Source organism: Patagioenas fasciata, chromosome 5 (genome assembly GCF_037038585.1).
Source record: "Patagioenas fasciata isolate bPatFas1 chromosome 5, bPatFas1.hap1, whole genome shotgun sequence".
Classification (NCBI taxonomy): Eukaryota; Metazoa; Chordata; class Aves; order Columbiformes; family Columbidae; genus Patagioenas; species Patagioenas fasciata.
In genome coordinates, this window is record NC_092524.1 from 55457862 (window position 1) to 55470080 (window position 12219).

Sequence of the window (12219 nt, forward strand, 5' to 3'; positions counted from 1 at the left end):
ATTGCTTGCATCATTACAGCTGAGACAAGGAACAAACTGACACCATTGAAAGACTTAGGTGATTTGGCCCTCCTCCAAGTCCCAAAAGAAGGTACCACCATGCCTATCAGCAGTTCTGCAGGTTCTTCTCTCAGGAGACTCCTGATCTTTGACTGGACAGGTCTGGCTCATCTCTGTAAAACACAGACACGATGCTGGTGAGCCAGTCAAAACACTCCACAAACAGGCTTTCGAAATTTAGCGTGAAATACTAATTGAAAACAACTGGAAAAATAATTCAATTTTATTAATTTTGAGACTATAAGCAAAGATTAACTTGTTCTTAGAAGATGTGCCGAACTGTGTGTTACTGAACCCTTGTGCTCTGGGGCCTCCCAGCTCCAACAGAAACGTTGCAGGTAAAAATGGTCAACCCAGAGATCAGATTGTAGCATGTACATCATCATTTTTAACCTGAGTGTCCCTTAAGAGTCCACATAGCTATGAAGACAGCTCATTCATCAGAGGAAAGAGACAAGCAGACTTGCCTTTAAACAAGGTCAAGAAATAATGTTTTCACAATTTTTTCTTTATTTAGACCAAGACTGAAAAGTAATATTTTGTAAACTCTAGAAGATTTATGGAAAGACTAAAAGGAACTAAAAACAAAAGCAAAAAGACAATACAAGGTGAACAGACCATAACTTTATTGGAGATATACTCAGCTACAATTATTACAAAAAACTATTAAAGGTAATTGTGATCCATAAGGTGCAGATTGCAAACTTCTGCAGCATGATTACAGTATGAATGAATTACATTTTATGTCCCTTAAAGACAGCTGCAGCATGTGATGGTAAATATTTTATTGTCCATCAAATTATATTTGTTATTCATTCTACTTGATTTTAACCATCTTTTCAGTCGAACTATTTACAATAAAAATGCCTGCAATTTCCAATTCTTGTTCACAAACATTTTTCTCTCCAACTTGCTGCTGCAGTAAATTCTGAGTGCATCTACAAAGCAATTGAAGTAGTCTGTGGTTGCCATTCAAATAAAAGAGGGAAAAAACCCAAGGACTTCATTGGATAAAATTTATTTTTAAGAAACGTAGTTAGCTTTGACAGAAGTTAATTTTGACTGCTAGTGGAGTATACTACAATGACCTCTAGATATTTGCTAACATAATTCAGATTGAGTTACAGTTGATATTTAGATTACATTTCATGGTCATGAACTGTAGTGTTTTTAACTTTTAAACCTAGTATGAAAGTAAAGAAACTAACTTCTTGAAAATTAGAGCGATTGGAAGAAGATCAATGTCAGTAACTAAGTACCAAAAATCAAAATCCTTCTTGCTTTACTCACGTAACAAATAGAGAGATTTCCATTAGAATGTTTTTGTAGGGAACCCCACTCAGAACACACAAACCCAGAATACTGTCAGATAAAGGCAAGTGCAGTTTCACAGCAGACCACGGTACCATTTGTCATTCTTGGGTTACGTGTGTTGCTGTGACTGGGATGCAAAGATTTCACTTTCTATACCAATGTATGCACGTCGCATAGTTATGTCATAGGCAGTAACATAAAACTCACATTTTCCAGTTTCTAGCTCTATATTCACTTACAAGGAGGAAAACCCAAACTATGCAACATACATATAAGCACAAGATCTTCAGGTACGTAAAAGAATGCAGTTCCATCGGTTAAAATGATACCACATCAAGTTTGCACCAGCCGAGGATCCGGCACCTCATCCCTGGGCCACCGCTACATTCTACCCCAGCATGGAAACTGGTTCTCGTCCAAGTTCTGTACTCTGCAGTCACAACAGACTATTGTGTCATGAGACTTAAAAATAGCAGGCTTTTTTTCTGTATGGACTTCAGCAGCATCGAGCTGAACAGACGCTTCACAAGTCGCTACTGAGCATTCAATATTCAGACTGAGGAGCTATCTAGTTGAGGTTGACCATGCTACTAGGGGCTGTCTTCTCGCAAAAACTACATTATATGCATAACATGCTGGTTTCTTCAGAGATAATTACTGGAGTGTCAGAGGTCATTCTAATTTTAATTACTTCACATAACAGTAAAATGATGTAGTAGAGAAACAATAGCTTTAAAAATACAATCAAGAGTTGTTACACATCTTCGTTGTATTTTTCCACATACAGTAAAAATGCCACAGACATTATAAATGACCTATTTAAGTTGTGCAAGTAAATGACACATTGCAGGCATTATAATTATCATTTTCAAATTCAGTAAATCAGAACAGCAGCAAGGCCAAACCACATTTTTCCTCTCTGTTAAGTATTTTTTTCCTTGAAATGAGGTAAAGCATGGTACCAAGTGCAATGCTTATTTGTGCTACATGAACAGAACAGCGCAAAAAAAAGCCATAAAAATAAAAATGCAGCATAGTTAGGAGGACTGTTTAAAGTACAGTATAACAGGACTTAGATAAAAAAATAGAACAAGGTTCATGCCAACTAACCCCCACACTATTTATGATGAGCCTGTGTGGTTGCTTTTGAAGATGGGTTGCAACAGTCCACTTACACTTGTGCTTATAGCATGTCAAGTGATTTCTATCCCAACCTTCAAATGATCAGATTTAGGTCTTTAATAGAACACACTGTCCATTATCAAAATCATATCAACTGTAGGGTAAAACACACAGATGTATAACATGGAAACTAATATGAATTTTCTATCTCAAAGGATAAAAAAATATTTCAATGAGGTCACACTGGAAAAAAATTGCGGCATTTTAAAAGCATTTAAAAATGCATGAGCAGCAGAAACTACTTTATAGTCAGCCACTACATATTTCAGATTTCCAATTTGTAGGCTTTATTTAGTAACAAAGTGATCATTAAACTATTCTGAAACACAGAGCAAGTTCACTTAATATTCTTGGCATCGGAACACCCTACAGCACTTTATGCAAATAATTACCTGAAACCCCTGAGAATCTACAACCTTGCAACAGCCGATATGGAATTCGAGGCATTCAAAGACCAACTGAAATTTTAGTTTTTCATAATGCAGTTAAAACTATCACGACTTTCTAGATGGTTTGTTCTTGTCCGCTGATTTATGTTTGGCCAGAAACACAGAATTGTTACCATCAGTGATCATGTATTTTCCCTAAGAAACTTCACTTCTACCATGAGGAGAGAGCTATAATTTAAATAGGTGATATTTTTTTCAAACAGTTATCTCAAAGCAATTTACCTTCGACAACTTAGATACATGTTTTCAGTGTTTTGTCTCATTCACATTTGTTTCATGCACATCGAGACCCGCAGGTCTTATACTTCCCCGTCGTATTTTCGTGACTGAAGTACCAAACGGATGTGCTGAATTTTTTGTAAGCTAGTATTTTAACTCTTGGTCTGACCACTATAACAATGCTGCTTTCAAATACAAGAATGGTCCTTTTTGCAGAATGAAAAATGACTGAGATAAAAAATACATGAACTTTTGAGAACTGTATTTCAGAAAAGCTTAATGTCTACTCCTTGTCACAAAGGCTTTTGTTTATTAAGAAAGCAAGAGCTGACAGTTTTTGTTTTGTTTTAGTGTGCATTTGTGAGGAAAGGAATAGGGTTTAAAAGCAGGAAATACAGTATTTATTTGTAATTTAATACATAAGACACAGCATCAAGTTCAAACTATTGTGCTGGAAAACGTTAAAACACCTTGCTCCGCTTTCTCAAACTTCAAGCATAATTAACAGGGCAAAATTGCAGCAAACCTCTACTGATATTGGTGGGAATACGAGACCCACAGCTTTTTTTAAAAGGTAAATTAAGAGGTATTATAGTTACAGTGCAAAAAATTAAAATTTCAAGCATAATACATAAACATAGCACCAAAACAGAAAAAAACAACGCATGCAAAAAAAAAAAAAAAAAGAAAGAAGGAAAAGAAAAAAAGAACTGAGGTATTTAAGTGAAGAGTGCCTACAAAAATCTAATTAAAGAAGTATAGGCAAAGCCTACAAATAAAAGTATGATTTTCCCCCCGCCCCCAGTAGACCAAAACACCAATGACCTAGTTTCTCTAAATTAAGGACCTAAATCACAGATGTATCAAAAGTACGGCAGTTATACCTCAAACGTCAACTTTCATGTTATTTAACAGCACAGCTTTGGTAGGTGAAATATGCATGCAACTCTGAAAAGTACAGTAAGAAATTTACGTGGAAATATCTCTTAAGTGTAAAGGTGCTCTGTTTGTTAAATACGTAACCAATTGACTATAAAATCTGCAGCATATTTTAGGTGTGATATGTCTAAGGTTATTTTTGTTAGAGTGACAGTTTGCACTGTGCAATTCATTACTGTTTCCAGTATTGGAACTATCTAGCTTGCATGTTTGTGTAAAATTGGAATTTTAGCCAAAGACCATATTTCATTTATGGTATAAAAAAAAAATTGTACACTAATCACCTCCTCAGAATTGTTAAAAATAACCTAATTACATATATATGAATACAATTTCTATTATAATCCTGTAATAAGTCACAGCTACAGTAATGAGTTGTACTGTAAATATAGAGCTGTATCATTGTAAAATGCACGACAAAATGAAGGGAATGTAAAACAGTTTGTTCCAAAAGAGATCAGAAATTAAAGATTATTAATGAGGGTTTATTTCTTTTTAAGGCAAGAACCTTTTTTTATGCAAGACTGTGTGGCATAAGGAAACTGAAGTTTCATTCTACCAGTATGCCAGCCATTTCAATTAAAATCTGTCCCTAACAAATAAGTGCAATAATGATTGGGAATGCCATCTTAATGTCAAAAGATGACATGGAGAGGAAAGAAAAAAAAAAAAAGGAAAAAAAAAAGGAATACTGGCACACTTATTCTTTCTTATACCAAATCATCCAGTACAGTTTATCAACTGCTTTATGACTGGCACTAGTGCACAGATTGAAGAATTTCAAGGTTACTATATATAAATCTAGCAACTGCATTAGGCATAAGATCCCTGGCCTTCTAATACTAAGCAAAGCTGTACTGACAATAAAAGTAAACCAAAAAGACCTGACAACAATTATTCTGAACACTTGCTAAATGTCATCATTAAAGCACTCTCGTGATTAAACAAAGCAGAAGTGAGGAAAGAAGACAAGATTGTGTTTGCGCAAAAAACTATAACTACAATTAGTTCCAAAATTTTATACATGTTAAATGTTTTGTTATCTATTTTGTTATCCAACAAACTTTAAATTCTGTCTTCCAATTTGTTCCTCTCAACATCAACATTTTTAAACATTTGCTTTATCTGTATGTGGTTTTTTTTTCCCCCATTCTATTTATTTTTAAGAGGAGTCTCAGCTGTTTGGGACCTGAGGTTGATTTGCTTTGAGGCTTCGTAGTGCTCTTCTCGCAGCTGCAGATTTGGCAATCCTGTAGCTTCTGCCAACACCTTTAAACTTTCCCTTTCCTACAACTTCCACTGTTACTCTCACCTTTCCATCGTAAGTTCTTTCTGCAGGACTGCAAAAATATACACAAGAATTACTTACTGCCTAGGCAAGTTAACATTAAATAAGAGACCTACGTTCTCTCTTCTACAGAAGTTAAAGCAGTATAGGTTTAACAGAAATCATCACTTTGCTCAGAAAGGTATGCAAGGTAAAGAAATAAAAATCAGTGAAGAAAGGACCATGCTAGCTGTTTAGTGCAACAGAAATTAAAAGTAATTCCTGACATTTAAAAATCCTCAGTAGTCTACGAAGCACAGCTTAAAAATATTTTATGGCAGCGTATACCAAAGGAAATATTCTCTTACCTAAATTTGGCTGTCTCTGGCTCCATCTCCAGCAGCTCTCGCACTGGTGAACGGGGCACATTAGCAGAAAATTTTTCTATTTGGGAAAAAAAAAATATTTAGCTTTGTTCTCTTCATAGCAGATGGCGCTTAATTATTTTTTTTTTTCTGAAAGCTGACAATACCTATTAATGGCCTCATCATTGGATAGTACACTTGCCAAACCATTTCCAAAGACATTCCACTATCCATATAAATGGCACCAGCAAGGGACTCAAATATATCCCCCATGGCCTTTGGTACTTCAATGTCTTCCTCTTTTTCTTCGTCTTCTTCAGATCTTCTGAGCTGTTTGCAATTAAAAAAAGCCAAGGAGGGGGAGGGAGAGAGAAGGGGAGGAGAAAAGAGAGAAACAATTACTTCTTTTAAAATAAAACAAAGATCTTCAGAAATTTAAGCTCTCTCACATCCTATCCCGAGCTGCTTCCTTTAAGTTTTTCATTGACAACTTTCCACAGTGAAATAGTTCTTTTATTCCCAAACCAAATATATCATTTTTCAAATGTGAAAAAAAAAATCCCAACCACCATTGCGTACAGAGACCTTATATGCTTTGTGAATTCCTTCTGAAATAATTCCGTAAGATTTCGCCATGGGTCTGTTTTTTCCAATAAGAAACAGACTTGGCTCTATCAATTAATATGAGAAAGCTACTCGTAACAAAGGAAGAGTTCATACATTAAATATCTGTTAGAATGAGACTTTAAAATCTGTAAGTCTAATCTCTGGATGAAAATCACATGTACTTTTCCTTACCCCATTTACCCCAGAAGACAAGCATGAAACCAGCAAGAGTAAAACAAGCCATAAATAACTGATAACCAGCAATATCAGCCTGAACTAACAGGCATATTTAGATATTTTTAAATGCATCAGGCAGTGTTTTCTTCTATGCTACTAATTTCAGAGAACAGCCTATTCTAATTATTAAAACTAAACTTGCAGTACATGTCTTAAAGGTCTTGAGTTAAACTAATCCTTTATGGAAAAATAACTCAAATACATCTAATACACATTCACCTAAGCCCAAACAAAGCAAGCTGAAAACAAAGTTTTTGACCATTACTGTCCTCTGGCTAAAGAGAAATAAGTTTGTCGGTCTTTTCCCTCAGCAGCTACTCTCTCCCTCTGGCCCCTATTTGGGGTTTTAAAGTCAATTCTGTCCTCTTAAGAGTCACTGTACTACTTCACACACTAGTCCCACTCAATATTTCTACCTAAAATAAATCAAACAAGAAGTTAGACTTGATGTGTACACAGTCCAAATGGGAATTTTGAGGTTTAAAAACCAAATTCAACTCTTTTGAATAGCACATTTCACACCAAGTGCAAAGTGCTGCACTTCTCCATTATACTGAAATAACAGAAGGAGAGAGAAACTACGAACTATAAGGCAAGGGACAACAGATGTTTCAGGAGTGAGATTTGAAAAAAGAAAAGCAGATGACGTGGAGACACACATGGAAACCAGTCTGGCTGGCACGAACTGCAGAAACAAAGACTCTTGCATTAACTCTGATGAAATAAGAGTTCCAGTAATTCAGTGCCAGACCAAGATAGGGAGCAGGCGTAGGGAGAGTGAAACAAGAATTTTATTTGAAACAGCTATCACACAATTTGGTTGCAACTTTGGTGGAAGTTTCTAGGCAATCTTTTTGCATACCAACAAAAACTGAACAAAGCTAAAAATCACTACTATAAGCTCTTAAAATAAGTATTCAGCCTTTTCACTCATATTATGAAGAAAACAAAACTGACAACGGAGTTTAAGCCTCTGATGTAAAATAATTTATGTTCTCTACATCTCAATGACAAATTTATTAGTCAATGTTTTCTTGAACCTTTCCATAAAACAGATGGAATTCACTTTGCAACAGAGTGCATGGGCTATAAACACATTTATGTAACTGAAGTATTTTGCTTCCCAAGCTTTTAAATTGTGTATCAGAAAGAATAAATTACTAAAGACAAAGATAACATGTTTATTCAGTGCTGCAGTATTCTCAGAATATTTTCTAAGAGATTCATCAGTTTTTCAGGAGACAAATTATTAGAGATAGCTATTGGATAACACTTTTAAAGAAAGGATAATGAGAAAGTCCATCTCTTCCAGGACTTGCAAGGCCCTTGCTCTCATATACTTTCTGATCAGTTCACCTAAATGAGTTAGTTTTAGTCTATTCTCTAGCAAATAGATGTTCATTATCATTACCTTGCCTGCACAGCACAGATATGATGTGAGTTTGCAAGTCTTCAGTAAAACCATTTTTCAAATGGCTTATTTGAAAGACACATATAATGTTTCCCTGGCTAGCAGGGAGCATGTGGAATACCCCTGAGTACAGTGCAATGACACCTGCTCTTACAGAAACGGTCTGACGAAAAACAGCGGAAATAACTGTCAGTGTACCACATGAAGTAATCCCAGCACTGTGCCAAGGTAGCATTGTTCACGATGTTGAATGGACATCCTGAGTCAGCATTATGTGACTTAGTAACCCTTCATCACAATTTTATGGTACAGTAGTGTTTCCAACATATCAGTGACAAAAGCAAGCTAAGTGTTTCCCCCCAACATGTTGTTCTAATACCACCACAAAAGCAAAATAGTGACTAAAATCAAGCATCACAGAAAAATCTACAGGCAAACTAGTTTCAGTTTGATTATTTTCTGAATGTTCTTACTAACTTTTCACTTTCTGAAGACTGTATTTTACTTCGCATATTGCAGGCTTTATTACTGAGAGCCTGCTTCTATGGCCGTTGTGTGCGTAAAACTAAAACATTACAAAAATGGGCACCACGCTAAGAAATCCAGTGACATGCTTCAAATCAGATCCATTTCTTCTACATCCACTAACCTCAGAATCCATTCCTTGCATTTCATTCTTTTCCATTTGAAACTGCACAAAATCATCAATAACATGAAACAGTTCCGGAGAGACAGCTTTGAAGTACTTGTGGTAATCATACTTTACAGCTAATGATGCAAAAATGGTATTGTTGACTAGAGCAGATCGTAGGTCAGTAAGAACTCCTGGAGAGTGTTGCCGTGGGTCTTCATAAAGGTGCTTGGTTATGAGGTAGTCCAAAATTGCATCTCCCAGGAATTCTAAGCGCTGGTAACAATCTTAAAGCATTGGAAATAGAAGAATGTAAAACAATACAATTAAGTTTAACACACACATTCTTTCCAGGCCTTTCTGGATAGGAGGTTTGGTACACTGCCATATAAATTCCACAAACTAACCAATGCTCAGAGAGGACAGGCTGAATTTTTTTCAGAACAGGCATCTTTGTGTTTAAAAGGAGTGTTATTAAAATATTAAAAAAACCCAAAACAACAACAAACCCAAAACAAACAAACAAAACCAAACCCCAAAACAATAAAACAAAAACCCAAACAAAAACAAATAAAACCACTCCTCCAAACCAACCAAACAAAAAACCCCAACTCAAAACAAACAAAAAATAAATAGAAAAAACAGAAGTTATATCTAATCATAAAGTCACTTTTGATCCCAATCTTAATGTCAGGCCAGCAAAACAAATGTGTTTATAATCAATGATTTTACTCAAGATTTTCACATTGTGCTGAGAAACATCAAAAAGTAAAATCAAGAGATTCCACCAGCAGGCTGATCTGAAAACCATAACAATTAAGCCTCAAAAAAATTAATGTACTAAAGGCAGGGGGAACATACAATCTAAGATTTTTAATTTATTTGCCACACATTTAAATTTCTTAAAAAGCACTGAGCAAAGACGCCCATTCAGAATGGGTCGTCTTAACTGGAAACTAAAATTGCCAAGACTTTGCTGTGCAGAAAATTATCAGGGGACACAGAAATGGAGAGCTACAGAGGTCTGGTTTTAGAATATAAACAAAAGCAAAAGTGCCTCTTGAAAGTAAATAGGGATAGGTTAGTAGAGAAAGACAAAATTACTACAAAAGTAACACGAGAGGGAAATAGCTGATACTAAGTTGCTTTTCCAGCAGCTGAACATAGACGCTGCCAGATCTCAACTGCTAGTCACTCCTTAAGAGAAAAGTCACAGGTAACAGCAACTCACAGTTGTCTTACTTGGTAAACAGAAATGGAATCAAAAGGTTCTGCTACCAATAATGTAATTTCATCTGGACACTAGGCCTCAAGGTTTCTGTCCATTAGCACACAAATAAAAAGGAATCATCTATTTTCTATATGTTTTGTGAAACATTTGTCAAAAGTAAACATATATGTGGGTTATATTACCTAGAATGAAATCCCAAAGGAGCATTTCAGTGTGTTGTCAGAACTGTTTCTCAATGTACTAACATTTCAAAATGACTTATTTCTTTAATTAAAGCAAAGCTTTCTTCTTGGAATAAGGAACCAATTCACCACCAGGAAAAATTTAGACTGCTGACCGCACAGGAATCTGCCATTCACTAGAAATAGAGTTGGAATTTCCCCATGCTTTGTTTTTAATTGTGTGTTATCGCAGGAAAATATTTAAAGTTTTAGAATGAAAGAATACTAAATTTATTAGTATAAGCAAAAGTAATTCAAGAAGATTACAGAAATACAAATTGGTACTGCTGCAAAATCTTTTCAGGTCATGTACAAAAACATTAAACATTTTACCTGAAATTAATATTTAGTCTGATTTAGTCAACTGCTTCAAATTTTTACTTTAAATATTTACGCAATGAAATGCCTAGATTTAAATTAAGCCTTGCAATTCACAACTTCAAATGGAAGTCTCCATATTTTGCTATCCTATACTGTTCCGCTAACGTAAGCTGTATAGTCTACTTTTAATCTTCAGAAGTACAGTTAAAGGGAAATATTCTTGGGATTAAATTATGGAACAGATTTGCTAAATATATTTGCAAAAAATGATCGCTACTTCTAGAAGCACAGTGCAATTTTCCAGAGTTCTACAAGAACTAATTTCAGCTAAATGAGGGTTTAATGTCAGTCATATATAACTAGTGATACAGCACCAGAGATGAAAAACGCTGCTCTTTCCCAAAACTTGGTTAGGCTTCAGTAAATCTTGTATCTGTATCAAGTCAAAATATGAATAATCATTGAGATACAGCTTCAAGAAGTATCCCCCTCTAAATAAGGGGCAAGATATTATTTTCTAAGATTTTGTATTCAGAGACTAGGAACTGCTTAGAGTAATACGTGATGTCTCAAAAAAGACTGTGTTTGGGAACACAATCTGTACTACTTCTCTTGCATTTATGACATAATAAAAAATAATTTAAGACAACTTACCAGTAATGGTATTATAATGGTAGGAGGCATGAGTAAATGCCTGAAGAAGATAAGCCTTGTTCTTAAAACTGTAGTTTATTTTCTTCTCAAAGTTTTCAAAACCAGATATAAGGTGATTTAGGGTTTTTTCAGCATCTGGGTGATCAAACATACACCTTGGTGGAATCTTCAAACAGCCATATTCCAGGTCTTTATACAGAGAAGGCTCAGAATTAGCTACAGAAGCAGAAAACGAGTTTGGTGAAGGATTTTTCTGCTCGCTGTTACAGTTTTCTCTGGTAGCACACAAAGCGCCTTCCCAATCAGTCTTTTTTATTACAGGGAGCACCTTCAGCCCCAGTGAACACAGGAAAAGCTGAGCAGCTCTTTCACCACAGCTGGTCAGATAGCAGCCCAACAGGGCTTCCACACAGTCCGCAATGCTCTTGTCAGCAATACACTGCTCTGTATGCAAGTCATACGAGATAGACTGTTTTCCTGCATCAACACCACAGTTTTCTTCTGACGGATTCCAGAAGCCCACTACAAAATCATCCTCTTCAACAGCCTTGCTAGGATCCAGGTAGCACATAGCATCCCAAGAACTGTAGTCAAAATCATCAAAATCTGATGAAAACTGAACATTACCCAGGGATGACTTTTTGGGTACTTTCCATTCATAGTTTGAATCAGTGGTTGAAAAGTGTGAGAGAGAAATTTTCTTCACAAAAGCCCCTGATCCCATTAGCATGTTATCAATGAATTTGATATGCTCCTGATCGTACTCCAGAAAATCATCTTCAAAGTCTGTTTCTTCCTTGGGTAGCCTCCACATTAGGTCTTCATCCTCTTCATCATCATCATAATCATCAAGTTTACCATTAGCCAACAGGTTCTCCTTTGTCTATGAAAGAACACAAAAATTATGGTACTGAAGAGGGAAATGAGCAACTTTTATTCCAGAACTGTCCGAAGAGCAAGATATGAGTATTTTCTGCTAATAATAAGATGGATTTTTTAATTAATGCTGCTAATTACATTGTCTGATTAGATGCACAATAAAACCTCAATTAACACTTGCATCTTAAGACTAGAATAATTGTCCTGGAATACAAAAACCTTTATTACTAATC

The 12219-nt window shown here is 35.5% G+C and overlaps 1 protein-coding gene across 7 annotated transcripts in view; it reads right to left on the bottom strand.

The window, feature by feature from the left end:
* Positions 1-664: 664 nt before the first annotated feature.
* Positions 665-12219, bottom strand: part of DICER1 (dicer 1, ribonuclease III) — a 63938-nt gene continuing 52383 nt past the window's right edge. For all 7 annotated transcript variants that reach the window (XM_065839312.2, XM_071809602.1, XM_065839313.2 and 4 more), the window contains 5 exons: positions 11108-11990; positions 8699-8967; positions 5963-6125; positions 5799-5874; positions 665-5503 (listed from right to left, as the gene is read on the bottom strand). In XM_065839312.2, the coding sequence (XP_065695384.1) occupies positions 5338-5503; positions 5799-5874; positions 5963-6125; positions 8699-8967; positions 11108-11990 (1557 nt within the window). In that variant the 3' untranslated portion in view covers positions 665-5337. The remainder of the gene's footprint in view (positions 5504-5798; positions 5875-5962; positions 6126-8698; positions 8968-11107; positions 11991-12219) is intronic.